The 27742-nt window shown below is 42.1% G+C and overlaps 2 protein-coding genes across 5 annotated transcripts in view; both read right to left on the bottom strand.

Moving 5' to 3' along the window:
- LOC147307855 (disco-interacting protein 2 homolog C) overlaps positions 1–2344 on the bottom strand; it is a 202086-nt gene extending 199742 nt beyond the window's left edge. For both annotated transcript variants that reach the window (XM_086272273.1, XM_086272275.1), the window contains exon 1: positions 2063–2344. In XM_086272273.1, the coding sequence (XP_086128399.1) occupies positions 2063–2141 (79 nt within the window). In that variant the 5' untranslated portion in view covers positions 2142–2344. The remainder of the gene's footprint in view (positions 1–2062) is intronic.
- A 9294-nt stretch (positions 2345–11638) lies between these two features.
- Positions 11639–27742, bottom strand: part of larp4b (La ribonucleoprotein 4B) — a 53952-nt gene continuing 37848 nt past the window's right edge. For 2 of the 3 annotated variants that reach the window (XM_086271615.1, XM_086271613.1), the window contains 10 exons: positions 27464–27574; positions 27249–27302; positions 26462–26668; positions 25948–26051; positions 23682–23945; positions 22290–22335; positions 21937–22107; positions 20328–20518; positions 19287–19398; positions 11639–15251 (listed from right to left, as the gene is read on the bottom strand). In XM_086271615.1, the coding sequence (XP_086127741.1) occupies positions 14919–15251; positions 19287–19398; positions 20328–20518; positions 21937–22107; positions 22290–22335; positions 23682–23945; positions 25948–26051; positions 26462–26668; positions 27249–27302; positions 27464–27574 (1593 nt within the window). In that variant the 3' untranslated portion in view covers positions 11639–14918. The remainder of the gene's footprint in view (positions 15252–19286; positions 19399–20327; positions 20519–21936; positions 22108–22289; positions 22336–23681; positions 23946–25947; positions 26052–26461; positions 26669–27248; positions 27303–27463; positions 27575–27742) is intronic. The other variant, XM_086271614.1, reaches the window with a different exon arrangement.

The following is a 27742-nucleotide window of genomic DNA, read 5'->3' as shown; positions in this document are numbered from 1 at the left end:
GCTTTGTGCTGCCATCGTCATCACTGTGAGCATCCAGGTGTCGACACAGCTTTACAGGAACTTTGTGCCCATGAGCAAGGCACTCATCCTCCAGGTATATGACCCATTATCCTCATACTTCCTCAGAGAGCATTTTCATGCAGTGTATAAAGGAGATGTTTGTTCCATCACCTGAAGCACTTTGAGGATGCTTCCCACCACCTGATGACAGTTAGGGGGGAAACAAGAGGGTGTACTGCCTTGCTCAAGGGCTCTTCAGCAGGATACGAGGTCCCTGTGAAGCTCTGCCTTCACCTGAGTGCTGACAACAGCGTTTTCTGCCACCACTCCCCCGAGGCGAGAGGCTTCAAAGCATGGAGGAGGGATGATGCGTGGAAATTGAAAAATTAGGTCAAAGTCTGCAGGACGCGGGGAAGCTTTGCATCTGCCGCCACCGCAGACTCTCGCGCCATCAACAAAGCATGTAAATATTGCAGCGGGGCATCTGACCCCGTTTCCCAGAGACGCACTTGTTTACACTGGAGGAACTCCGAGTTGGCGGTTTATATGTGCAACCTTCCCCGCCCCATCCATCCCTCCTCTTCATCACCACTACTTGTCTCATCTTTTCAGCGTTCACAGCAGCAGCGGTGGAAACATTAAATGCGATGTGTGCATTCAGAGTCAGCTGTTACAATCTCTTCCCCTCCCTCCCTCTTCCTCTGTGCCGTCTTCTTTCTCCATACATGGCCGAGCCTCACAAAGCCTCGGAGAGAAGCAGGAAAAACACTGCTCGCAGGAAGCTGAAATATGACACTATGATACTCTCCAGGCTGAGAGTGAGTCTGCAGCAATGTGACATATCAATCTGAAGTAGAAGAAGAACAAGGAGGAAGGAGGGGGAGAAAGAGAGGGAGGTGGTGGTGAGGGGGGCTAATGAGAAAATCAATACCCAAGCTGCATTTCAGTATCTTGCAAAACAACCCGATATAGCATGCTGTAGTGTTATTGGGGGGGCGCAGGAATATAATGGGAATCATTCATCGCCTCTCTGGAGAAAAGGCTGCCTGGCTGCGGTGTGTCATGTGAAAAGTGTGTCTCCTAACAGCTGCATGCTGCCTGTGCACCATCTAAGCAGCGTGCAGGGCTCTGCTCAACGGGATTTTATAACAAAACCTCTCTGACAACAACTTTCCTACTGACAAACACAAACCTCCACAGAATTCCCGGGATATCCCCACAGCAGGCTGCTGTGTGCCTCCTGCGCTCCAGTGAGGCTTCAAAGTGCACTTTATGGGTTGTTTATCAGCCGTGATGGAAGGATTCATGCACAGATCAACAGATTAGGGGTAAAAATGACACATATTCTTTGATTTTTATCAGGAATTAGCAGAGCAGCGTGGATGTGTGTGGATTTTGGAGACGTCACCTGACTCTGGGGAATTATTGTAGGGAATTTTTGAAAACCTGAGCAGACAAAATAAAGCAGTTAAGTGTTAAAAGGTGATGTACAGCTGGATTCAAAGGTGAATGCTGGCTGTAAAGTGGCTGTGTTTGGACTCTGGGACACTATGTAGAGTAAGGATTGATGAACTCCTTCAGATAATCAACAGTCTATGAATAATGAGGAGCCCTGCAGGCTTCACTGCAACAATACCGTGGAGCTCTGGTGCACAGCAGCCACTCCAGTTCATCCAGAGCACTTTATGGGATGTTTATCTATTATCTGTATTATTCCCATGATACCTGGCGTCAGGTGACGTTGTGTGTCAGTGTGGGGGAGTGAACCTGCAATGATCTCCTTTCAATTCAAGAACCCCCTAACAGCACTGTAGTCTGTCCACAGCCAGTGACAGCTCTGTTTCCATTTCACTGCCACATCTCCTGCATCCAAATCCAGATCAGTTAAAGCAGTCATTGTGGCAGCGTGTGTGTGTGAACAGACATGCACTTGAACTTGTTGGAGCTCAGCACTTTATCTCCTAGCAGTTCAAACTCAGCAAGGACAAACAGTCCCAGAGCAACAACAGCAGCAGAGCCCCGGCAGAGCCGCCGAGCTCCGCGGTGAAACCCAAGTACTCACCCTCGGATAACTCCAGCTCCAGCTCGGCCAGTTTGGCCCGCACCTCCGCAGGAAGCGGCACCGGGTCCCGGTCCGCCATTCCGCCGTTCCAAACCGACTTAAATATCTGTTTTCCGACTGTTTCTCCCTGTTTCCAGTCCCCACGCTGCTCCACAAACCACAAAAATCCAAAGTCAGTCACACCGAGTCCGTCAGCGTCGCTCCGTGTGCGGCAGCGGCTCTGCGCGTTCTCCGCAAACCAGCGTCAAGCTACAGCTAACACTGCAGAGCTGCTACCGGAACCTGTATTTTCAAAATAAGATCACAGCGTTAAGACCAATGACTGTAGAAAACAACTGTTTTGCCCAGTCCGCTGCCTGTGGCTCTCACACCCTCCAAATTTAAACCTGAGTAAATCAGACTCACAGGCTGGCTTTAACTAAAAGTTACGAGCTAATAAATTATAGATTAAAAAATAAATCAATGTTACTTTTGTGATACTTGGATTTTTATTTTTGTTTTAATTTAATTTCCAGAATAAAGTATGTTATAAAATGTTATATGACTATAAAAGCAGGTTAATATTTTTAGTTACTTGTTTCCTTATTTTAAATAAAAAATAGGTAAAGCAAGAGCAATCCAGGCTAAAAAAAAATCTGAATTTAGTTAAAACACTCAAAGAAAGGCGTCAGGATGATTATGTAATTATTTTTAACTGAGACATTGAAATGCATTTTATTTACTGACTGATTTTATAGATATATATATTTTGGAGATTTTGACTGTTTATTTTGAACATTCTCCTTTTTCTACGGTTTGTTCTCACTGCTTACCTCGTTTATACTGACAAGTTACGGTTCACCAGTGTGTGTCTGTTAAAAGTAAAGAATATGATGGATTGCTAAAAAAATATCGGATGTATGTTGATAGCTAGTAAGAGTAAATTCTTTTTGAAACAACTTTGGGAGATGAATAAATTCAAAAGATCCAAACCCCAGTGCTGTGCTTTTATTTTGAATGCAGATTTTGTTCTCTTCCTGTCTCACACCTCTTAATTATTGCCGCCTTCACGCGCCTCACATACACAATTTCCCTTTAGGTGATCCTAAAGATCCACGACTGAACTCACAGGAATCAATATTTTTAATCCGATCGATTTTCAGTCAAAGTTTCAGGAGTTAAAATGAAAACAAAGTGCTGCTTAATATTTTCACACCATGAACAACACACCGGTAGAGGGCGCCACATTCACTTTCTCTCTCACAAACACACACACAGACACACACAATCTGTTAACCTGACTCTGTCATTTATGTTAATTGATAAGATGGATAAATGTCAGCTGTAGTTCATGTGCTTTTGAACAAGTAGTCTGCGAGGCTGCGATGCAGAAAAGAGATCAAAGAAGGGTTTATTAGAAAGATTATCACAGCTGAAACACATTTTGATCGTTTGTTTTCTGTTTTATCTCAGTGAAATTTAATCACTCATTCACTCATTTAAAGTCTGCTAGGTGAATGTTTATTTAGGTGCAGCAGAGATATCTCAGTGATATCCCACTCAATCAGAAAATTACATATAGGTAAAAGACAGCAGATGGAGCTTAATGGTACATTATATTCAAAAGTACTCAGTCACCCAACCGAACCGTTAACTTCAGGTGGAAAAGTGAAAAGTGTAATTCAGTGGAAGCAACTCTAAGTGCTAGGTCACGTAAAGTCACAGAGTGGGATCAGCGGATGCTGAGGCATATAGTGCGCACAGGTCACCAACTTACTGTAATGTTAGGTGTTCTCCAGAGGGACCAATTACACGTCTACATCCGGCAATCCGATGGAAGAGTCTGGGTTTGGTAGATGCCAGGGGAACGGGACTTGTCTGACTGAATAATCGGAGGATTGTGATGTGGAGCTGTTTTTAGGAGTTGGGCTCAGCCTTAGTTCCAGCATATCGAGACTTGTTGGATAATCTCATGCTCCCAACTTTGAGGGAACAGTTTGGGGATGGCCACTTCCTGTTCCAATATGGCTGCACACCAGTGCACAAAGCAAGTTCCATAAAGGCGTGGATGATCGAGTTTGGTGTAGAACAACTTCAGTCCTGACCTTGTTTTGTGATATAGATCACCTAATAAGTTTATGTTTCAGCTTCGATGACAGAAATTCAGATTATTATTCGGTTACTTTGCAGAAATTTGCAGGTATCAGTGTCTGTGCTTTGAACCCAAGCCCATTATGGATGCAGCACGCAAAACCAGCAAGATAGAGTAATCCCATCCACATGAGGTCACTTCCAGCTTAACAAAAAAAAAAACAGCAATGCAGTGGCCAAAATGCTGAAACTGAGGCTTCAAAAGTCACAGTCTATGGTTTTTCCTCTGTAATTTTCATTAGTTCCACCTGTATTCAATGACCTAATCACCCTCCACAGTATATAAATACTCTGTTTTCTTCAGTCACCTGACAAATTGTCGTTTCTACTTGCAGTGAAAGTTTTCAGAAATTTCTCATGCTCCAGTTTGTCCTTCATCATGCTCTCTCCTGCTTCACGGATGCTCGACTGCCCACCTGACTGTGACCTCAGACTGATTACAGGTTTAGATTTTGGACTTTACCCTGGTCTCCTGTGGCCTGTGTTTGGATCCTTTACTCTGTGAATCATTAAACCATCTGAGGGGACTTCTCTGTGACCTCAGGACATTTCCCTCATGGGTTTATGGTCTCAGTCGCTAGTTCCAAACTTTACTGGATACAACATGATGTGCACTTTTCAAATGATGGGAACCTCGACATGCATAATGCTGGAGCGCCTCTAGTGGATACAATAAACTCTGGTGGTCACAGCCACGCCCACATCCGACGTGTTCTCAGTATATCCAGCCTTTATTTTTCATGTCTGTTTAAATAAAGGATTTATATACAGCCTGTAAGCTACATCTTTTATATACAGTCTATGTTATCCACTAATTAGTGCATCATCACTGCATGATATCCATACAACAAATGTATAAGACATGGATGTAAGCAAATATTTTATTTTGTAGTGAGTTCAGTCCTTCCTAATCACATTTATCTACCTGCAGGCTGACTTGGACCATGCCAATGTTGGCATCCAGTCATGAACATCAGACTAAACAAATTTAGTATGAGCAATAAAAATATCTGGAAATATTTTTAGTAGTTTGTGTGTAATAACCATGAATCACAGCTGGATAATAAATAAATAAAGTGCTTGTTTCTTTGTGATCATCCTCATCCGACAGGACAGAGCTGAGAAAAGAAGGAGGTCCTCTGTGAGCATGCTGCCATCTTGTGGCTTTCTGCTCTCATCTGTACAAAGACGCAGAGGAACTTCCTAAAGCCCAGATGCTTTTAACTCACAGTATGTGGACATTTATTTAACCAATCAAAGGCAGCTTGTTTTAAACTCGTTATGGATGCTCCTCACAGCCGTGTCCAGAAGTAGAGCTCAAAATAAAAAAGAAGACCAACAACGGAGACCAGAAACAGGGTTTGTTTTCATTTTTAATGGAACAAAGCATCCAGGTGATACTTTATTCAGTCATCATTAATGGAGTGACACAGTGTCACATCTTTTTGTAAATAACTTCAAAATATTTCAGTTACTTTGTGAAAATCTAAACATTTCTTCTGTTTTAAAGCTCCTAAGAACTTCTCTGCTGCTGTCAGTGTTATAATAATATAACAGACGGTAGAATTAACTGAGCAGTTTAAAAGTTACACGACATCCAGTTATTTAAAAATATTATTTATGTGGAGATTATAACCCGCTATGTAGCGTTTCTTCCTGCTGGACTTTGGTCATGGATTTCAGGCAAAGGGACCCAAATACAGACTCACGGGCAGGCAGATGTTAAAAAAGTTTATTCAGAATTAACTCCATGAAATTAAGACTCAAACCTAAACCATAAAACTTCACAACACATGGGGATGACGACAAACGCTGAGACAAAAATGGGAAGACCGCAGTGGATCTAGAGAAAAGGGTAAGCGGGGACACAGGAGGGTAACGAGACCCAGGTGAAGATGATCAAAGACACTGAGACGGGGGAGGGAAGCAAAACTAAACACCAGACACTAGAGACGAGTAGCTAACAGGAAGTGAGAAGTTAACCAACCACAGGGGGATAAGATGGGAACATGCTGGTCGGTACAGCCCATCCTGTCAAACTCAACTCCTCAGTCTTTATTCATGACTGCACGCACTTTTCACCTTATTGGCTTAATAAAGGAGCTCAGTTGGCCGCGTGGTTCGAAGTCTAGATAAGATTAGTTCAAGAAATACAACATCTTAAGTGTTTTCAATTGAAAGACAAGTGTTGTTTGTTTATATTATTAGTATAATTTCCATTGCTATGCAGATAACACCCAATTTACCTGTGACATAAAGACGACAAATTAAACTAAAGCCACTTCTTAAAGACCTTCATGCAGTGGTGCCACCAAAGGGGGCTCCGGCCACCCCAAAAAATTTGCTGCCCCCTCCCCCACCGCTGAGAATCATTAAAGCGATGGTTGGGATTTCCATGGATTTCAAAACCTTATTTGGTTAAACAGATACTCTCGATGGCATTAGCTCCAGTCATTTTACACCAGGATATGTCCGTCACATCAAACAACGTATCACTGTTTTATCACAATATCGCCAAAATTGGAAACATCCTCCTTTCAGAGTAACGCTTGAGAACGACTCTGTGCCTTTCACACTTCTTTGCTACTGCGAATTATTACGATCAGGCTTTTCTAAAAGTTCTCCCAAAAGCCAAAACTCGGCAGCGACAAAGAGATATTTTCTTTCTATCCTGGATTGCATTGTTCAAACAGCTGATTCTGAGTGATGCATATTGATGCTTATAACAATATAACAGTGCCACTTTGAACTTTACATCCTGAAGGCAATCAGATTTTTTTTGCAAGGTATTGCTTAAAAAAGGTTTTTCACTCCCCCCCCGCTCATGGGGAAGAACTTGGTGTAATTTTTCTCTATGTTGACTGTAGTTCCTGTAATTATGGAACAACTAACAAGAAAGGTTTGAAAAGACCTTTTGGAAAGAAAGAAAGAAAAATCACACGGCAGCTCCTCAACAGTGCCTAAATCTTTATTTTTCAGTAAGCTACATTTTTTTTCTCCAAATTAGACAGTTTACATCATGACACAAGAGTAACTTAAATTATCTATAGCTGACATGTACGCTTGATTCCAGTCTCGATGGAAGAAAAGACCCAAACAAAAAAAAATTAACAAAAACAAACAAAAAAACAAAACAAAAAAAATAGAGAGAAGCCCTCTTGATCGCAAACCTCCATTCCACGTCTGTTAAAGGTGTCGTTAGGCAAAATTATCTGTCCAAACCCCAACACGGTGGAGTCGTCGATTGTCCACAGCTGTTAGCGTAGCATGGTAAGAGTGTTAATGAGTTAAACCACAGTGAGTTCATAGAGTCCTTTTCCAGTCAGTTGATGTGCATTCATTGTTATACATCTTTGAAAAACAAAATGAAAACACAAAAACACAAGGGGGTCTTTTTTTTTTTTTTTAAATGACAAGATGCAACCCTCGTGGAGGAAAAAACAAAAAAAAAACAAACCAAAAAAAAAGAGAAAAAAATGGCACTGTCAAAATGGACGAACAGGAAGGAGGTCTGAGGCGACCAACAGGCTGATATGAAGTGTGACGCTCCATGCAGAAGTCCACGAGGAAAAGGGAGCTCCTTCAAAAATGCCACCGCTGAGCATCTGGATGAACGCCGGCAAGACTGAAGAGGCGCGGAGCTCGCGGTGTCTTTCCCGCCAGAATAAGAGATCCCTTTGAAAGCGGTACCATCCAGTCTGAGGTACCGCGCTTGTGGAAAGAGTCACTTTTGCATCGGCCTGGATTAGCTGGGTGGTACATTTTATTTTTTTTCCACACATGCACACATTCACAGTTCAGAGATGCCCAGTTTGTATTCTCAAAGTTCGAGGCCACCAGAGGCAGAAGACGCCTCGACCTCAGGCGAGGGATCCACCGCAAGTTACACCGCGTGAAAAACGCTCCTGCAGTCACTGGTGTCAAACTGAAGGTGTCTCCAGGCTTCCAGTAACAGGAAAATCACATCTTAAAGTAAAAAACAAAAATAAAAGCCCGAGACGGTAAGCGCTCAGCTATGTATGTACAGGTTAAACGACTGTTGTATAATGGCACGGTTATTGGTTTTCTTTGCCACATCGAACTGCAGTCCACATGTGATCAAATGGTTTTAACAGACATCTCAAACTGCGTGTTAAATGTACTGTACGTGAGAAACATCGCTCTGAACAAGGTAAACTACTCTCATTCCAGTTGAGCCTTTAACCCCCCCCAACAAACAAAAAAGCACATAGGAAAAAAACAAAACATTTGTACATTTATTTCTCAGTAGAGGAAATCTTGGAGCTGATGAACATGAACAAGAAATCACAAACATTAATCTGAAGAGAAAAAAACAAAACTGCACAGAGCAGGTCGAATGGTTTTGGGCTCCTTGGATGTCTCGCGCTCACATCGACACCTGGGCAGGAAACTTTTATCTCAAACAGCCGCAATGACGACTCCAAACAGTCGCCTTGTTTTTTAAACGAAATGCACAATCCGAGGGCCCGAGACTCGTCGTCACCTGGCGGCAGGCTGCAATAATCCCCCACCTCAAGTGCCGAGTGTTCAAGATGTGCCTCACTGGGAAGCTTCTGATGGGCGTCACACATCACATCGCCTCGACTAAACCAAGAAGTGTCCACCAACAATCCCTCTTTTCAGCAAACCAGCATCCGCCCGATGGTACGTCAAAGTCGGTTTAGCTGCTGATTGGCCAGCTTCGATGGTTCAGGCTTTCTTTTTATTGATTTCTGTCTGAAAAGCTCTGGTTTTCTGTCCAGCATCTGAAAGGCTTACCAAATGAAATCAGACCAAAGGGATTACTGGACCCCGACCCAAACGCACAGAGAAATGGATAAACTGAGAATTCAACATTTGCAGAAGTTGGTCAGATTGGACTTAAACAACTCTTCCCACTCTCTGAACTTCCAGTAAACATTTTCCCTCACCATGTTTCTGACAGAAGTGGTTGAAATGATTAATAAAAGCTAAATTTTTAGATTTTTACAGGTTTCCGACTGTAGAAAAATGCGTTTCTGCCAGAGACATCAGTGGAGCATGAACCACCTCCATGGTATCCTGATGGCATCACCACGACCAGCTGCTTATTATAGGCACACTGAAGTTTCCACTGTGGCTTATCTACACTTCTAACATCTCATTATTGTGTGAAAACCAAAACCATCAAAAGAGTGTTTCCTGTCGTAAATCCAGTCAATCTGAAAGGATTCGAACGCCGGAATTTTATGGGCAAGGTCTAAAAGCCCACCAACTGTTTTATTTCTAATCTGACAATTTATCAATGATTGTGAAAACTACAAAACCTGCTTGATTCACTCTGGTTCACTCAGGGTGCCCCCTGTTGGTCTGCAGCAAAATTTGTTCAGTTTCAGGTGAAGAGGAAGTTGAATAGCTTTTCAAGATCATCTCTGGCTCTAACTGTGCAGGTTGGTACAATCTGAACGCTGCGATTTATCACAGATAAATCCAAAAATCAGTAACAAAGCTCTAAGAAACCCATTAAATAAACAGGTGTATGACAGGGCCGAGCACAAGAACCAGTGAAACAAACTAAATCTGAGAAACGACATCTAGCAAAACTATTCCTGTTTTAAAACTGAAGCTTAGTCCTTTGCAGGAAAGCTTTTAGCTGTTCTATGAATACAAAACTTAATTTTTAAAAAAAATGTATTTTGAGTATTTGCCTGTCCTTTATAATAAAGCACGTGGCTCTGTTTGTGAAAAACAAACCAAAAAATGGCTTATCTAACAAAACACGTAAGAACCAATAATCGGTCTGCCACACAAAAAGATTTGTGAGGTTTAGTTGCCTTTTTTTGTGCTGTTCACTGACTAACAACAGAAATGTGCAATTTATTTGGTTTCTATTTATTTTTCCGCACATTTAAACTGGTGTATGTGCAAAAATCAAATGTGTTGACAAGTGAAATTTAAAACAGATTTAAAACATGACAGAGCCAGGCGTCCAGTGTTTATCAGACTTTTCATTTCCTGAAATCTGATTCCCCCAAAACTGTGATACTCACTCATCCTAAAATATGGACAGAAAGCAGAAAATAGAGTTTGAGCTCATCAGACAAAAACCAATAAGCCCTCAGATGGTCATCGTTAAGCAGAGTTGGTGGATATTTGGAGCCAGAACGAGGATATCTAATATTCTCAAATAAAAGCTGCAGTCTAGTCATGCTGCCCGACCAATGTGGACACAGTGCAGTTTGATTATAGCCTACTGAGCTGCATATGCATGAACATCTCATCTTAAGTATTAGTGTTACCTAAAGTTTTGCATTAATGCCTTTAGCTGCAGCTTTCATGTCACGTCTCATCTTTTGGCACTGTTAGCAGAGTACTCAACAATGGCAAAAACAGAGTAAATATCCAACATGTAGTGCTTTGTTTTTGTTTGTTTTTGTTTTGCTAAAAACCTTCATTCAGACTGTCCAAAAAGCAAACACACTGTGAGGAAAATTCCCCCAAAATCAACTGTAATCAGTGAAAGAAAAAGAAGCCAGAGCTTCGAAGAGGATGCCGGTGGACACTCGGCTTTGTCGGAACCACAGACTGTGAACGCTGAGGAGAGGGAGGGCGGGGTTACTGTCGCACCTGAGCATCCAGGTGCGACCGAACCCACAGCGAAAGTTTAAAAAGGAATGAAAGAACGAAAACAAAAAAAATACAATAAATGATCTGCTCACACTGCAGAGCGGAGCAGGAATCAAACTCAGCACACCCAAACTGAAAAACAATAGTAGTTAAAGAAAAAATATCTCCGAACGCACGACATCACGTCTTTTTTTTTTTCTTTTATATTCTACATCCAGCTCGATAGCGACATTATAGTTAACAAGGATCAATATATTTTTATAATCATTTTAAGGTACCTCTTATATTTTTCTGAGTATTTACATCTGTACAAGCAAAGCACACACTTCAAAGTGCACATATTTAATACAGTATTGACTAGATTTGCAATTACAAGGTTTTTATCCCCCCCCACCCCCCTGCACAAAAAAACCAAAAAACCTGAAACTATTGAACAAGAAACCAAAAGAACGACCCAAGATTTTTCGTACATTTTACACAAAACAAAAAACAAAAAGTAGGAAAAGAAAGGAAACGCTGCTAGATTTGTACTCTCTCTCTCGCAGTAAGACTTGTGACGTCTGGTGTGACTAAATATTTCCACATCTCACGCTTCGTTAACATTTTGGGGATCTTTTCTGAAAAGAAATAAAACTCTATGCTTGTCTTGTAGAAAAGTTAAGGCAAAGTCATTTTTCAAGTTTAAATAAAATTCAAGTTTCTCAAACACTGGATGGATTTTTTTTTAACACACACACACACATATATATATATATATATACATATATATATATATATATATATATATATATATATATATATATATATATATATATATATATATATATATGTATATATGTGTGTGTGTGTGTGTGTGTGTGTGTGTGTGTGTGTGTGTGTGTGTATTGAGAGCTCAATACATCATTTTTTCCTTCTCCCAAAAAGAAAACTTAATGATATTTCTTGTGGAATAAACAGCACTGCTTTATAAATAAGTGGATATGGTGCATTTACATTTGTTTTACCATTTCCACCAATGAGGAAAACAAAAAAGAGAAAATAATAGACCCATCCAAGTGCATCTCAGTCCTTCAAAATAATAAAAAAATATTTTCTTTTTTCACTAAACTCAAGCTGTAGCATCCAAATCAAAAGCAGCTCTGACCAGGAGTACAGGCTCTTTAAATGAAGCTTTCCCTTCTCCAGGCTCCTGTTTTCTCTTAGTGGGATTACCCAGAATGCTTTTTGTTGCAGGAAGACTTCAGCGAGACATGCGAGGTCCCACCTAAACAGATATTGTGTATAGTACAGTGGTTTTTATTTATTTTTTTCCAGGGTGTTTTTGCATCTTAGGTGACGACTTCAAAAGATGAACCCGAGCACATGACCGAGGAGCAGGGAGGGAAGTCTTTTAAGTCATTTTTCAGACAGTTACATTCAAATTAAAAAACACACTCGGTTGGTTATCTGCCAAAGTGGTTGCTACAGTAGGCAGACCTTCCAACCAAAGCTGGAGCTGCCCTCCCTGAACGTGCGAGCTTGCTACTTCACTCTGGTGCAGGATGCAAAATTTTCCACCAGCTCTGGTATAAAATCGCTGCTTCGATTATGTCCCATGAAAGCTCTGACCAACTGGGTGCCGGCGCTTCAAACGAGCCAGGCTCGAGGTGAGTAAAGGATGTTTCCTCTTACTCTGTGCTTTAAATCGTCCTCCTGTCTGCTGCCATTTATCAAAGGTAACCAGAGTGAAGCGGCAACAGAGGAAGTCCCGTGTGCTCCGGTTGATCTTTTCCAATTTTTTCAGAGAAATCAAAGAGTGCAAACAAACTAGAAGAAAACAACAAAGCACGCCGACAGAGAGGAGGAAAGAAAAAAAAAAAAACACCCCCAAACAACAATAATAAACAATCCTAGTGGTATAGACTTGAGGAAAACAGCGGAACATTTTCACCCCAAGGATGGATTTTACACACCTTCCTGCTCCAAACCTTCCAGCACTTAAATGTTTGGTTTAAGGCTGTTCACGAGTCCCGATGGGACCCCCAAAGCCAAATTATCGCTCTCTCACTTCAACATTGCAAACCACGTTCCAGAAAAAAAAAAAAAAAAAAAATCCACTCGTTATTTACCTTCATAAAAATATACTCGTCTATTCAACCATCCCACTTCCCCATTTTCACCACTTTCCAACAAAATCCTCACTGACCCAAAACCCAAAGTTAAAAATCCAAACCACTGCATGTCTATTCAAGCAGCACCGAACAAAAACAAACAAACGAACAAAAAACGTTAAGCATCAGTCTTCAAAAATTTAATGCTGCACAGATGCTTCAACATGACCGACAAGACAAAAAAGCTTCAGTGATTGTGTCAATGGAGATGATGCAGCAGGGTGTTCGTCAACTTCCCTCCTGGAAAACTGAACTGTGTGTGTCATTCCCCAACTTCCTCCCCAAAAAACAAAACAAAGTTAGTCCCTTTTTTCACTTTAGGTAGGATTAATCACATGAATTTGCTTGCGAGAGTCTGAGAAAACAACAACAGTGCAATTAAACGTCTGCAGATGTAAATCAAGTATTTCTACTTACAGTATCAGAGGAGTTGTAGTAACAGATTCCAGGTTTTGATATCTAGCACCATAAGTAGGAGAAAGAACTACAAACATGCCACCGTTTGAAAGGAGGTTTGAACAGTTTGAACAGGAAACTTCCCACTGGATCAAATCGCCACACTGAACTCTGGACTTGTCCCATTTTATGGCAGGAAACTCACACACATCTCAGCCTCCTGATGAGTCACTGTGTCTCAGCAGATTTCCAGAAAATTAAACAAAAACCAAAAAACCCTCCGTTCGGCGCCTGTAAACAGACGTGTTTACTGAGCTGATAGCTGGTAGCTAGTGTTAATTTCCTCCTTCCTGCTTGCCAGCGTTCCCTCGCCTCCAGAATAAACAAAACCCTTTCAGATGGGAAGAAGCGGCTTCCTCGTCACCGCTCGATTTTTAAGTTTGTCAGCCTAAAACCTGCCCTGCATCTTCCTTCCTTCCACAATAATGATCAACAGTTTGACAGGAAATGAAAAGCGGGGAGAGAATTTAGCTTCCTGACTAGTTAAATGTCTGCAGACTCATATGCAGTGTGAGCAACACCTCACCTACTTTCACTGTTACAACAAGATGCCTCATTTTAGAGAAAGTCATGTGCCCTTCCTGTGTGATACTAAAAAAAACAAAAGACAAAACAGCGCTGACCCCACGTTAAGCCACAGACGCACACTATGGTGAGTTAGCATGTTAGCAAAACAGAGAGGGAATAACAGCAGGAGGGGTGATCCTTTAAGAACAGGATCAGAGGGAGAAGACGCCGAGGGGAGGATGACCAATTACTGTACCAACAGCCAACTACGGTTTGCAAAAAACCCCAAAAAGACATAAAAGCCACCTAGTGTAAACAAACCTGCAAAAAATTCTATGTAAACCAAAGGATCCAAGTCTTCTTGTGATGTTGAGTTGCATATGGATGTGAATATGTATTTAAAAACAAAAGGACTAATAATGACCCATAATTAAGCCACTTAAAGTTGCACAATGCTGCCACTCAACATGCAAACAAATCCCTCATTATGACAGCCAAACAAGATGGAGTCTGTTTTATGCACCCTTTCCCATCATCCTTTGGGGTGGCTTCCAACAATGCCCTGCTGCTTCCAACACATGCCCTGCTGCTTCCCACACATGCGCGCGCACACACACACACACACACACACACACACACGCACGCGGCTAATTTAATCCCACAAGGCCGTTTGGACAGAATGAACAAATTTCAGTGTTGTCTGTGCCACCTGACAGGCTGACACCACTACGTAATGCAAAAAGAGAAAAGGAGAAATAAAAGTGAAAAACCAAAAACAATAAATAGAATATAAAGAAAAAGAAACGGTGCTCTACATGCACAGTAAAGTGCTTTTTGTCTGCAAGCCCTGATCCAGAAAAGAAGGCGTCCTCTATGCTTGTTTGTGACGGGTGATTCTGGGATATAAGTATCGAGTAGCCCTGACTTGTATTTCCTTTATTTTTTTAAACGCATCTGTGGAGCATAGTAGTGGGGTTGGAGGACTTGGGGAGGGAAAGGAGGTCACCCTACTGCGGGGATTTGGGTGGGGTGTGGTGGGAATCTTTGTTGGGGGTTTTCCCTGGGTGTGGGGGCGGAGAGGCCCACCGCCCACCTGGCCTTCGGACCTCCTTCGGGGGTCTGCCTGTGGTGGCACCCGTTGAACTGGGTTTGGAGGAGGGGTGGTAAGTCTCTCTGGCCTTGGCCTCCCCTGAAGGCGTGGAGGCGTCGGGGCACTTCCTCTCCTCGCCTGCTGTGGCGGCACAGGCTGGCTTAGCTTCCTTAGGGGTGGTTGGTTGCTGTAACGTCGCGGTATCCTTCACCCGCTGGCAGATCTCAGCGTAGGAGGGCTTCCTCTGCTCCTAGCAGGAAAACACAAGACAGTTGTAAAACATTCTGCACACATCCTTACAAAGCTCGTCTGCGGGCAGTTTGTGAACGAGTGGTTTTCATTTCCACCTTGAACAGGACAGAATCAGTTAGATCCCCGTATGGGTCCGTTAGCGTCAGTAACGAACTTCCTCACATGCATCTCACATACAATGCCTGGAAAGGTTCAGGCCTGTAGCGCACGTGTCTCCAGAAGGAGAGCCCCAACAACAAATTGGTCCAAGCATCACACAAATAGAGAGGTAAGCTGAATTAAGTGACAGAATCTTCAGGTCTTTGCTTATATTTTTGCCATTTAGTCCAATGTTGTTGAAAAGGATGACCTTTAAGTCATAGAAAGAAAGTCAGTCTGTCCATCAGATGCATGTCCTCTATAATCTCTAGCACTTGCTCTACTTGGAGAGGATCCTTCTTAAGCCAATTCCTTGTTATGGCCTTTTTAGATGATGAAGATCCTGGGGTCCTTAGGGATGGCATAGGACATGATGTCATCTGTTAACTTGGATATACTGCCCCAAAATGAAGTCAATTGTGTACACGTCCAAAAGATATGAGAGTGATTGGCGTTCGGGTGACCACACTGTCTCCAACATTTTTGCTGGTGCGCTTGAAATTTGTTAGTAATATGTGGAGTAATGAAGAATCTAAATAGTAGGGGTGCAACGATATTCGTATCGATATTGAACCGTTCGATACAGTGCTTTAGGTTCGGTACGCATATGTATCGAACAATACAACATTTGTAATTTATTTTATCAACTTTCCTTCTGACGATGCTGTCTGTGTTGAGCGCTCAGTGAATCTGCGTTCGACTACTCCGCCTAGGCTGCACTGTCGAGCGCAGATCCACTGAGCGCTCAACACAGACAGCATAGTCAGGAGGAAGAGCGCAGGGCAAGCTAGCGAGACAGAAGTTAAGCTCTCCTTGCAAGATGGACCTCCCCCACCCTCATTCAGATCTGGCGTTTGGAATTATTTTGGTTTTCATGTGATGTATGACCCTGAAGGTAAGCGAGTCATGGACTAAAGTAAAACAGTATGTTGGATGTGCCATGCAATGCTTAATTACATGGGTGTGAACTAGTGTGTTAGCGCAGTTAGCTCGTTAACGTGTTGGCCGTCTAGCCCCATGCACGGAGCGATCGGCGGTAGCTCGTTAACTGAGATTTGCCGTGTTGTGGCGTTAAGGTCATTTCAACGAGATTAACCTGAAAGCACTAGTGGGAACACAACGAATATGACTGCACATTTACACCGACATCATCCTAGTGCAAAGACAAAAACAACAAGCATGCTACTAACTTTAGCCGAGTCATTTAGACAGCTGTTAGCACGTGATTCTCCTTATGCTGCTGAGAATATAGCCCAGAAGAAGCGGATAGTATAGCTTTTATTTTGGAAAGAGACATTTCTCTGTAATAAACTCTCTTTTCCAAAGATGAGTGATTCCTCAATCAGATACAGGCTTGCAATATCGCTAGCCCGACGTCCCGGAGCTAGCGATTTTTTCAGTCGGGCTACAAAAATCTCTCTGCCCTGCCCGTCGGGCTATTGTAGGAAAAATATATGTCAATGCTTTTGCATTCTTTCAGAAATGTAGCTGGGTAATTATGTCATTGGCATCGGTGAGCCACTGTCAATATGTGACATATTGAAATCGCGTTTGAATTTGCGCTTGTTTTTTTGCTTTCACTTTGCAATGACAGCACTGATCTGTGAGTGATGATAATTTGTGCACCAATTCCTCTGACATCGTCTTATTAATCGTTAGCTTACTATGCAAACATGACAAGTGAAATCTCCCGCAGCAAGCTTAAACATGTGAGAGGTTGATCGCGCAGAGAATCGCTGAGCTTATGTGAGTCCGTGTGTAAAAGTAGCAGTATATATATTTTAGTTCTGCTGAGCCAAATAAGACAGGTCGGGGTGAAGAAGTGACAGCCAAAGAAAAGCTTACCACAAAACGGAGAAGTTATGACAAATGAGACTATAAGGCAAAAAGAAAGTGCAGCTTTATGGTTTCATGGACAAAAGAATTTCTGTGGCTGCAATATGACGAGCTAAATAACCAGGGGTGCACATAAGTGGTCCGCAGGTGCGCATTCGCTGGTTAGGGTTAAATTTAAAAACTGTACTTTTGAGTTAAAATATATATTTATAATTTTAATAAATGACAAATTAAAAAGGCATGAACATTTTTTTGTATCGAAAAAATATCGAACCGTGACACCAAAGTATCGAACCGAACCGTGAATTTTGTGTATCGTTGCACCCCTACTAAATAGAGTTTTCCGCACAAATTCCCTCCACCTTTTGGAACAAGTCGATGTTTGTTGTGTGGTGCACATATAGTGTGTTGTTACCATTTTGTTTTTCTAGCCCTTTTGTAGAGTTTAGACACAGTTTTGGTGGGCAGACATTTGTAAAGAGGAAGAACTCCCTTTTAACAGGAAGACATCTCCAGGGACAGGCTCAGAGAGAGAGCCATTAGCCACAAAGTGACAGAGAGAGCCGAAAGAGAGGACCCCAAACAGAAGGACAGACTGAAGTGAAGCATCAGGGATAGACTTTGTTCCCAATAACAGTTACAATTTGCCCACATTACAACAGCTCGAAGTCAGTAAAACTGTAAAGAAGCTTCTAAAAATACAAGAGAACCAGGCAAACTGTGGGATTTAAGTTTCTGTACCTGCTCAGCTGATCTCTGTTTACTTACATTCATCAGCTGTGTTGGGATTTTATTTTTTTGCACAGATTCTGCCTCAATCTGCTCACAGCAGCTCACTGTTTGGTTTACACCAGCGTGACCATGAGTCCTTTGGTAGCGGGCAGCGAGAGTTGAAGCTCGGGTGTGAAATTCACGGTTTTCAGGGTTTTTAGCGTTATTTTTTTAATCTTTTTTATCGTTAACTCTGTTTGCCTGGGTCTTTTCCCGTGTGTTATGAATAAATCTTATTTTTTTTGGTACCGGTACTGGTTTTATCTTGTTGTATTTATCCACGACAAGGCCGGTCCATGAAAATATTGTCGGACATTAAACCGGTCCGTGGCGCAAAAAAAAAAAAAAAAAACCGGTCCGTGTGCAGAAACTTTAATGTCAGGACTGAAAAATTAAAATTGAAAATATTGAAAATCAAAGTATTTGGCTGATAATTCAATCCAAAGGCAAATTTTTATTAAGTGTATATAATTTATTAATAAACAACAAACATGAAAACAAGGAGATGAGAAAAAATGTATTTCACGCCGATGCAGGCACATGTCAATCAAACTTTTCCATGTATGAATATAACGCTGGGGACAGCCTGTAACTACAAACGTTCCCTTTTATACAGTTTGGGAAAACGCTGTAATAAACACGGCAACTGAGCTAAAAACATTCAGAATTTTGGCTCCTGAACATTTCAGAGATTAAGAGGTTCAACATGACAGCAGTGATATGATTGTTGAACCCACATTTGGCATGTTGATTGTATTTAATTTGCCAGATCCGTTTCTGTTCACTCCTACGCGCGTGCGTGTGTGTGTGTGTGTGTGTGTGTGTGTGTGTGTGTGGTCGTTGTTTTAGCAGCAGTACGTTTCAGACCTTGGCTCGTGTTTTATTGCTATAAAAAAAGACCAAAGCTGAGAGGAAAGCAGGGGTTGTTTTTTTCGCCCCTCCATCAAAACAGATTTTCTTCTTCAAAATGCACCGTTTCCTTCTGACACCTCACACAGACCTAAATTAAAGCTGTAAGAGGAAATTTGCCTTTGGCTTGTTACAAGTAAAGCTTTTTTGGCTGCTACATGTTTCCATTTTAAAAATGCACAGTTTTTTCCTCTAGAAATCGAGTTGTCTGCAATCAAAATCAATACGAGACTGCGCAGAATTAAGGTGCAATTAATTTGCCTTCTTTTCTTCAGGATGAGATTTATTTAATGGTGACTGAGGTGTCTGAGAGGCAGCAAATATTAAAAAGCGCCGGTGAGCAGAAAAAACAAAACAAAAAGGAGGAATCAATACTGACTGTGGCAGCACCGTTGACTTGCACCGATTTGCTTGCAGTGGACAGAGTCCCAGGAACTCGCTCCACAGACAGCTGCACCTCCTTCGGCTTCACCTCTGTCACCTTCACCTCCCTGGAATAAAGAAACATGAGCCAACAGCATTAGGGTGGAATAATGAATTTAACATCATTTAGGAGGTCTGCAGTCCTCGAAACGCACATAATGGCTAAAGAAGTGATCAGTGCAACATGAAGAGGCAAACTGATGACTGTAATAAGACGAGATCTAATCAGAAAGCTCCTCCTCACCTTAATGTGGCCAACCTAATATTCAACATTATCTTCTTGTGCAGCTCAGGACTGTTTTCTCACAGACCTAAGTTTAAAGAAACAAAGCCTCGGTAATATCTTAGGAGGACTCATTTTAAACCACTAGGAGTTTGGAAGACGTGCGTGTGTTGTGGTTTACACATTTGCTTAAGAAGCAAGCGTTTGCTCCCAGGAGCAGACACGAAAAGTATTCACTATAAAAATTCTGCCTTATAAAACATCCGGAGCTTCCCGCTGTGGCAACCCTCACCCATTTCAGGGTGAGAGAATGAAGCCTAATGGTGCCACATGACTAAAATGTCCAAAATGACACATTTCATAGCTGTGAGAAACTGTCACAGTGCCATTGCAGGTATGGTGTGTGGCTGCCTTTCCAGTTCTGTAGTTAATACTCCTAATTTCCATTTTCTGTCACGTTTACTTCCTATAATGATCTGAAATAGGCTCACAAGCTTCCTGGAAAACGCTGCGTCTTTACCTGCAATGTCAGGCTGTTCTCGTGGGTGGATGGCACCTTTCCTGTCACATCCTCTCTCTCTCTCTAAATCGTAGGCTATTATGTTACACGCTTTTCTTAACAGATACTAGAACCATTATGATAATTAATGACAGCATTTCAGCGAATGCTGTGTATGTTCGCAGCCTTATCTTCTACCCTACGGCTGTCAGTAAATGGCTTTTTACAGACTCTGCTCTACGTGCTGCAGTCAACAACATCTGAGTGCTTCTTACGTTACTGGGAGGGAGGGAGCGGGACTGTGCGGCGTGCCAGGGGAAGGGGGCAGCGTCGAGGCGGGGGTCGTGGTCGGGGTGGTCGGCGAGGGCTGGAAGGTTGTGGCCATCGGGGACGTTGAGGACCGGAGAGGCTCTTTGGGACCCGCTGGAGAGAGAGTGCCTCCACTACTGGATTCAGCACTTACATTCTGCAGCGACATCAAGCAAACAGCAAGCAGCAGAAATGACGTATTACAGCAAGTTCTTTTTATTAGCAGAAGGAGAAGTTCTTTACAGGTGAGCGTATATCAGTGTACAATGAAAAAGCAGGACCAGTAGCTAAAATTGCAGTGTTGGTGGTGCCTTCCTAAAGCCTTCTTTATACTTGTGCTGTTTTTCCATATCATAAAGAAATGCTAGATTAATGCTCCATATCGTGAGCCAACACACTCGAGAATCAGATTATTACTCTCAAGAGTCTCACCTTTATTTTGAGGAAGATTAAAAAAATAATAAAGAGTTTTCCAACATATTTCAAGGTACGTCTGTGAAGGTTCTCAGTCATCCAGGTCATCGTAGTCTAAGGAGCTTGGAAAGAAAAATTGTCTGGACTTCTTTAAGTTGTTTGAAGGCGTTTCACCTCTCATCTGAGAGGCTTCTTCAGTTCTAGGGTCAAAGAGGCGGTGGTTTACGACAACCAACCGTCTGCCATCTATAATCCAGTTTTGAGATCCCTTCCCAGACGCCTTAACGCCCACTCACATCCTGGGCCTTCTGACCTCAGGAAATCACAAGATGGGGTGGGGCTAGGTTTCACAATGAGTTCACCCGAAACCCTGGCTGATTGCGACCCACACCTGTTTTCACACCTTGGCTCATGTGATTGGGTAGAGGGGGAACCACCACAGGGATTAAATCTGAGAATCTCCACCATTTGACCTTAGAACTGAAGAAGCTTCTCGGATGAGAGATGGAACGTCTTCAAGCAACTTAGAAGTCCAGACGCTTTTCTTTCCAAGCTCCTTAGACTATTTAAAGGTATTGTTGCAGTTTGAACAGCCCGTTTTGTTTTTAGGAAGTGCCTGAGTCGAGTCACCATGAAATATCTGCGTGGCAGCCACAATAAGAGCTGGATGAATTCTCTATTCTTTCTAACACTGGGGCACCTTTTATGAAACAATTCAAAATCATGCACCAAAACCATGCTGACCCTTCACAAAAACAAATCACCAACATGGCTGATGTGTGTTGTGTGTGGATTATTGTCATACTTTCATGCTGTGTGCTGAGTGGCAGCTTGTCATGGTCACTCCCGATTGTTTTTTCTTTAAGAAAATCGTATTTTTCTTTTGCACGCTCACTGCTCTCCTCACAAAAGTAAAACCGGCAAAATGGCGCTTCCTGGAGCAGGCGCTGTGATTGTACCCATCTTTACCACAAAACCTGCGTCTATTATCATCTTTGCTAACCAAGCACTTTACTGTATTATATTTTGTTTATACTAGAAGATTTAATTTAATATAACAATAAACCTCCAGGGCTTATTGGAGTTTACATTGATTCATACATAATTTAACACACCACTGACAAACCTATAGCTCAGTTTGAGTTTAGCATCAGTTCCTACCCGTTCCTTGGAGTTTCCGACGACTACGCTGCTGGCTAGTCGGTTGTCAAAGACGTCGTCAGTTTTGAGCTGGCCGGCTGCTCCGGGCAGAGGAGGGAAGCTGGAGAGACCGAGCTCGAAGCTTGGAGATGGAGGTTTTGGGGGCGGAGGCGGCGACTGAGGCGTCACTCTCTACACAGAGGCAACAAAGAGTCAGGAAACAAAACAGTCTTCGATTCACTTTCAAGATGTAAGGAATACATAAGTACTAATCTTGGTTTGCTTCCTTTAAACTGAGCATAAACTCACAGAAAAACTGTGGAATTTAAAGTTTGAAAAGAATCAGAATGACGAGGATAAAAATCAGTACTTACTGTAAACTTTTCGTCCCTCTTTTTCCTAGAAGCAGAAACATTTTTCCTTTAAGAAAAAGAACATCTCAATTTACAAACATCCGTTCTATCTAAAAACACCGACTTCACCTTACACAACGTCACCTAGAATTAATTAGTTGAGACTGAAAGATTTTAATAGGTTGGAACCAAAGACTAGTTTCAGTAATTATGCATCTGACAGAACGTGAAACATGGCCACAATCTCCCCTTCTGTTCCTCAGTTGGTGCACAGAATCGTGATGGCACAAGGAGGTTGGCCTCCTGGATATGAAATGTCACCACTTCATCATTTTATCCAGATACATGCAAAACTTTTAGTAGCCGATTAATTTTTGAGGAACAGCCGAAACAGGGCAAAAAATATATAATTCCAGATCCCATTAAACACAGAGACAAGTAAACGTAAAGCTTAAGATGTTGGGCCACCAGATCAGCTTCAAGTCCTCTAAAAGAAACTCGCTCATCTGCTGTTTTAATGGTGAGTCATTCTGGAAGTGATCGCTGGCAGCACGACATAAATGTTTCATCAGAGGATAAAGGTGATCACTCAGAACAGCTTTGGATAAGGTGTGGCCAAAAAGCTCCAAAACATTACCTCACTCAAATTTGGCTGATGCCCTGTTCAGTGTCATCATCTCTTAGTTTGTCCAGACAGCTTCCAATGCGGCTGCTATTCTTAGAAGTCCTGTTGCGCCCACTTACACTCTTTGCTCTGCAATTTAGCCAGACGGCAAATCTTGTCTTTCGTTTTAAAGTGACGCAAAATCTGGATGGAGGTCGATCACTGGTGATGGGAGCTGGGTCTCAGTTTAAAGTTAGTTTGTAAGACTGAACAGAGTGAGTCATGCGAGGAGTGACAGCAGGAGCACGATTCGCCTCGCTTTTAGTTTTTCCACTTTCACAAAAATTGAATCCAGTTGAAGAATCGAGGCTGGCGATTGGTCCGACAGGGCCTCCGCCTGGGCTGCTGCCCAACACAAAGTGCTGCGGACGCTGTACCACAACAAGCCGGTTGAGGTGTATGCGAAGATGATTCTGAATGGGAGGTTGGCCAAATTTAAATCAGGTAAGGTTTTTCATTTTTAGAGCTCAATTTCCAAACATTTTGACCACACTTTGTACTGACTGTTTCCCCTAAGAGGACCAAAACTTCAGGAAATGTGTGGCATCCCATTTCCAAAGACATTGTGTCCAAGAACAAAAGAGAATCACCTGAGCCTGTTAGTTTACTCATGTTTTCACTTTAGGACAACCACATTCAAAGTGTCAGCGTGAACTGTTGAATTCCTCTCATAACACTTTGGAAACCTGCACTATCAGAGGGGAGTGGCAGAGTTATTGCTCTACACAAGTAAATGATCAGTGCCTGACCTTCCTCGGCCGATCCCCAGCGAGTAGTCTGTGGTTGCGGGCTCCGTTACTCGCCCCGTGCCCACAGTGTCCCTACGAGGGAAGGCTGCAGTGGAGGGTAACCTGGTTCTGGGTTGGCTGGTGGGGAGTCGCGTTGGCGGGCTGCTGCGAGCCCCATTGAGCCTCTCGCTGGGAAAGCCGGCAAAGAGGCTCGGGCTGTCCAGTAGCCCAGTGCTGCGATCCGCTGTGGGGATGGTCGGCCTCAGGTGAGGTTTGCTGTGATTCCTGCAGAAAAGGAAAACCTTGTGAGTCCATGTGAGCATTAAAACTTGGGTTTAAAGTGAATAATCGAACCCTGGGCCTACAATAAACTCATTCTGTGAAGGACCCCGCAAGTGACAGGTAAAACCAGATGGTAAGATTTCATTTTTGCGTTTGTGTTGCGTCTTCAGCCTTTGGAGGAGTAAAAAATCTACAAACTCAGTGAAACTGGAAGTGGATAAATTATTTAGATACAATCATTTCCCATATGCTGATGGTTTATTTACGAAATACAAAAGGAACTGATTTTCTGAGATTTTAGCTGCACAACTAGGGCTGCCACAAACGATTATTTTGATAGTCGACTAGTCACCGATTATTTTTGCGATTAGTCGACTAATCAGATCATCATCCATTGGACGTACAGCGTACAGCTTATTGCACCAGCAGCATCTGGTCTTATATAACTATCATTAGCTTACAGCTTGAAGTGTTTGTGCTAACTAAAAATAAAGACAAGATGGTAGTTTATTAATTTTTAATGAAATTTGCAGATTGTTTCGGTGAAGTTTAATAAACTCCTTGCTTTCTAAAATATAACAGGACACCGGAGTATATTCTCCAGCGTCTCACACTTCTGATAATCAGCTGTCTGCTTGACAGTTTTAGCTGTGCAAAAACTATAACTTTAATCTCAGCCAAACCGATTTACTCAGGAACAAATAAAATACTAAAGAAAGCCAAACAATAACATTTTTAAGTTATCTAAGTGACTTATATATCATGTTTAACCTGACTAGCGAAAGACGGCGGTGGGTTTGAAAACGATTTGCCGGGAGTCCGGTGTTCTCACGGCTCTAGTTAGCCTTGCCCCCGCCTAGCTAACGAGCTAGTGGGTAACAGACGTCTCCGAAAACGTCGGAGCGCTTTTGAAAATATGTGGTGTCTTGATAAACTGAGCAGATATTTGAGGTTTACACAGTTACATTCTCGCCTGAAAATATGTTAAACGTTTTTTTTTGTGACCCAGAAAGAATAATAAGAGTAAAGTTAAAACTAACTAGCTGCCGCCATTGTTGACAACTGCGCTGGGCTGCGCTATGAATTCTGGGACACAGCTTCTTCTTCTTCGGGGTTTAACGGCAGCTGGCATCCTTGTACATGCAGTGCTGCCATCTTCTGTTTCAGTCCGTTATTACACTCTTAAATCCTACTACTCATTCCTGCGTCCTTTGTGATCTTACAAAGCTTCAAACGATGCGTCGACTATTAAATTAGTCGTCGACGATTTTAATAGTCGACATAATCGTGACTAGTCGACTAATCGTGGCAGCCCTATGCACAACCATCTCTGGGGTTTACAGAGAATGAAAAACAGCACACATCCAGTGAGCAGCAGCTCTATGATCGAAAATGCCTCGTTGTCAGAGCAGAGGGGCCAGACTGCTTCAAGCTAACAGGAAGACGACCTGAACTCAAAAAGCCACTCATTACAGCTAAAGTACGCAGAAGAGCATCTCTGATCTCCTCAAGCCTCGAAACAGAAGAGCTAAAGCAGCAGAAGACGACACCTGGTGCCACTCCTGTCAGCTAAAAAGAGAAAACTCACGTGGGCTCACCAAAACTGGACAACAGAAAACAATTTCACAGACTTTTACCCCATTAAATTCATATTGTAACAAATCCTTAATTTAAAAAAAACCAACCTCAAAACTTTGATAAGCAGGTAAATAATCATCATATGGTTAATCTGTCAATCACCCCTGGGATTACAAATAAGTAAAAACAAATGTTTTATGTTCTATGTTCGGTTTGTTTAAACACACAGCTGTGTGTCATACACACAACATTAGTGGGTGAACAGCTGATCACACCCTGTGTGAGGGTGATGGAGATGTGCTGGGACGACTGACGAACTTCCAGTGTGTTTACAAGTAGAGAAAGGTGAGATGCTGCCAGTTTACCTGGATTTATTATTCCAACAGCACGTACATTAACTACATTGTTCCACTGAACTATAACAAACCTGTTCCTGGGCGAGTAGTGTCTGACAGTGAGGGGCGACGTCGCTGGTTTGAAACTGTGAGATGTAAATCCGTTGATGAACTGGTTGTTGTGAAATGGAGTAACCTGGAGACAGAAAAACAGTTAAATAAGATGCATTTAAGTAACAAATTATTAAGCTAGTTGTGTGACTTTTGAACTTAATGTTTTCTAATGTAGTTGTTGATATTGTATGTTTATAAAAAGTGTCTTAAAAATGTGAAAGTGGCTCTAAACCTATTAATGCTTCATAGCACCAATTTAAACAGTTTATATTTAATAAAGCAGCCACTACAGAAAGCACAGTGTATTATTCAGACCGAAAAAGTCAATATTAAACACAAGTAACTAAATTTAATCCTGGTGCTGATCTGCTGGTCCTGATTTAATCTTAAATCCAAAAACAATTGTGAATTTACCGTTTTTGATACACAACTGAGCACCTGTTTGACTTCTTCTTTCCCAAATCCAATAAACACACAGTAACTCATTCTTACCAGCGCGGGGTCGATGAAGCTGTGTGTGGCCGACCAGGCCTGCGGCGTGATGAGGCTGTATAACGGGAATTGCTGCTGGGGGCTGTAAACCGGCGGGATGTAGTAGGATGTGTAGCGCTGCTGAGCGTACGGGTTCACCTCCACCGGCCGGTAACCGTTCTTTGGTATGAAAGTGTTGATAGCGATTGCCTTCGCCTTTATCCTCGCCTGGTAGAAAGAGCCCGAACAGAGAGAGAAATTAGCACCAGCGCCCAAAAGAGAGATCGATATTATAACTAACTGCTAATACAGTTGAGGAAAAAATACAAATAAAAAAATACATTTCTCAACCATCTTCACAAAATTTGTTTGTTTCATCGGTTGTTAATAAATATTCATGTGTACCATGGGCTTAGAGGTATTGATCAACGTTTTTCAGCCAAATCTAAAAAATTGTTTTAGTACAGAGGAATGCAATTTACATTTACACGCTTCATGTGGTCCTTAAATAACAAGCAGACCTCTGAATGAACCCCTTAAGCAAAAACCTGTGATTTGTGAGCTGTCTACAAAAAAGTTGGATGTGTGCTTCTCTGCTGATTCATTTTGCATGACAGGGGATAATATTTAACTTTTGAGACCACATTCATGAACAGAAGTGGTTTGAATATAGCTCAAAATGCATAAACTGACAGTGACGAGAGCCTGAAATCACCACCAGCAGGGTGCATCTGGTTCTCGAGCATCTTTTGATTTGCAAATTGTTTTCTTTCCAGCTCAGCCTCAAACCAATAAAATGTGAGCCTACCTTTATTGGCTTCCCTTGGAAGGTCTTTACTTCCTCACGGAGATATTGATATGCCTTTAAAACAAAGGAAACGCAGGACAGCATTAGTGACTTAAAACACACAAAGTTCACTGATAACTTTGATGCTTAAACTCAGATTTAAATACTAGTATAAATTACTAATGAAATCAAAACTGAATGAATGCATGAAATTAACTGTCCACATGTACGGATACCTGCTGTGCATCTGCTTCTGATTCAAAAGTGATGAACCAGTTGTCATTGTAGGCAAATTCACAGTTGATAAACTTGGGTAAGTTGTCCCCCTTAAAAAGAGCCTCGACCTCCTGCAAAACAAGAGAAACTCATTTCATTCCACTGTTTCACTACAGATCTGCTACAACCCCGGTGGCCCAGGCTGGGCAGCAAGACTATGAAAAAATAATAATGAAGATCTATTCAGTTATGTTTCCCAATTACAGATTTAAAAGTGGACATAGCCACCATGTTGCCTT

This window comes from Aulonocara sp. 'chitande type north' Nkhata Bay, linkage group LG18 (assembly GCF_057382095.1).
Source record: "Aulonocara sp. 'chitande type north' Nkhata Bay isolate Kocher_YH1m ecotype deep benthic linkage group LG18, A_spYH_male_GT1.1, whole genome shotgun sequence".
Lineage (NCBI taxonomy): Eukaryota > Metazoa > Chordata > Actinopteri > Cichliformes > Cichlidae > Aulonocara > Aulonocara sp. 'chitande type north' Nkhata Bay.
The sequence above is the reverse complement of the archived record's forward strand: the minus strand, read 5'-3'. Positions and strand labels throughout refer to the sequence as shown.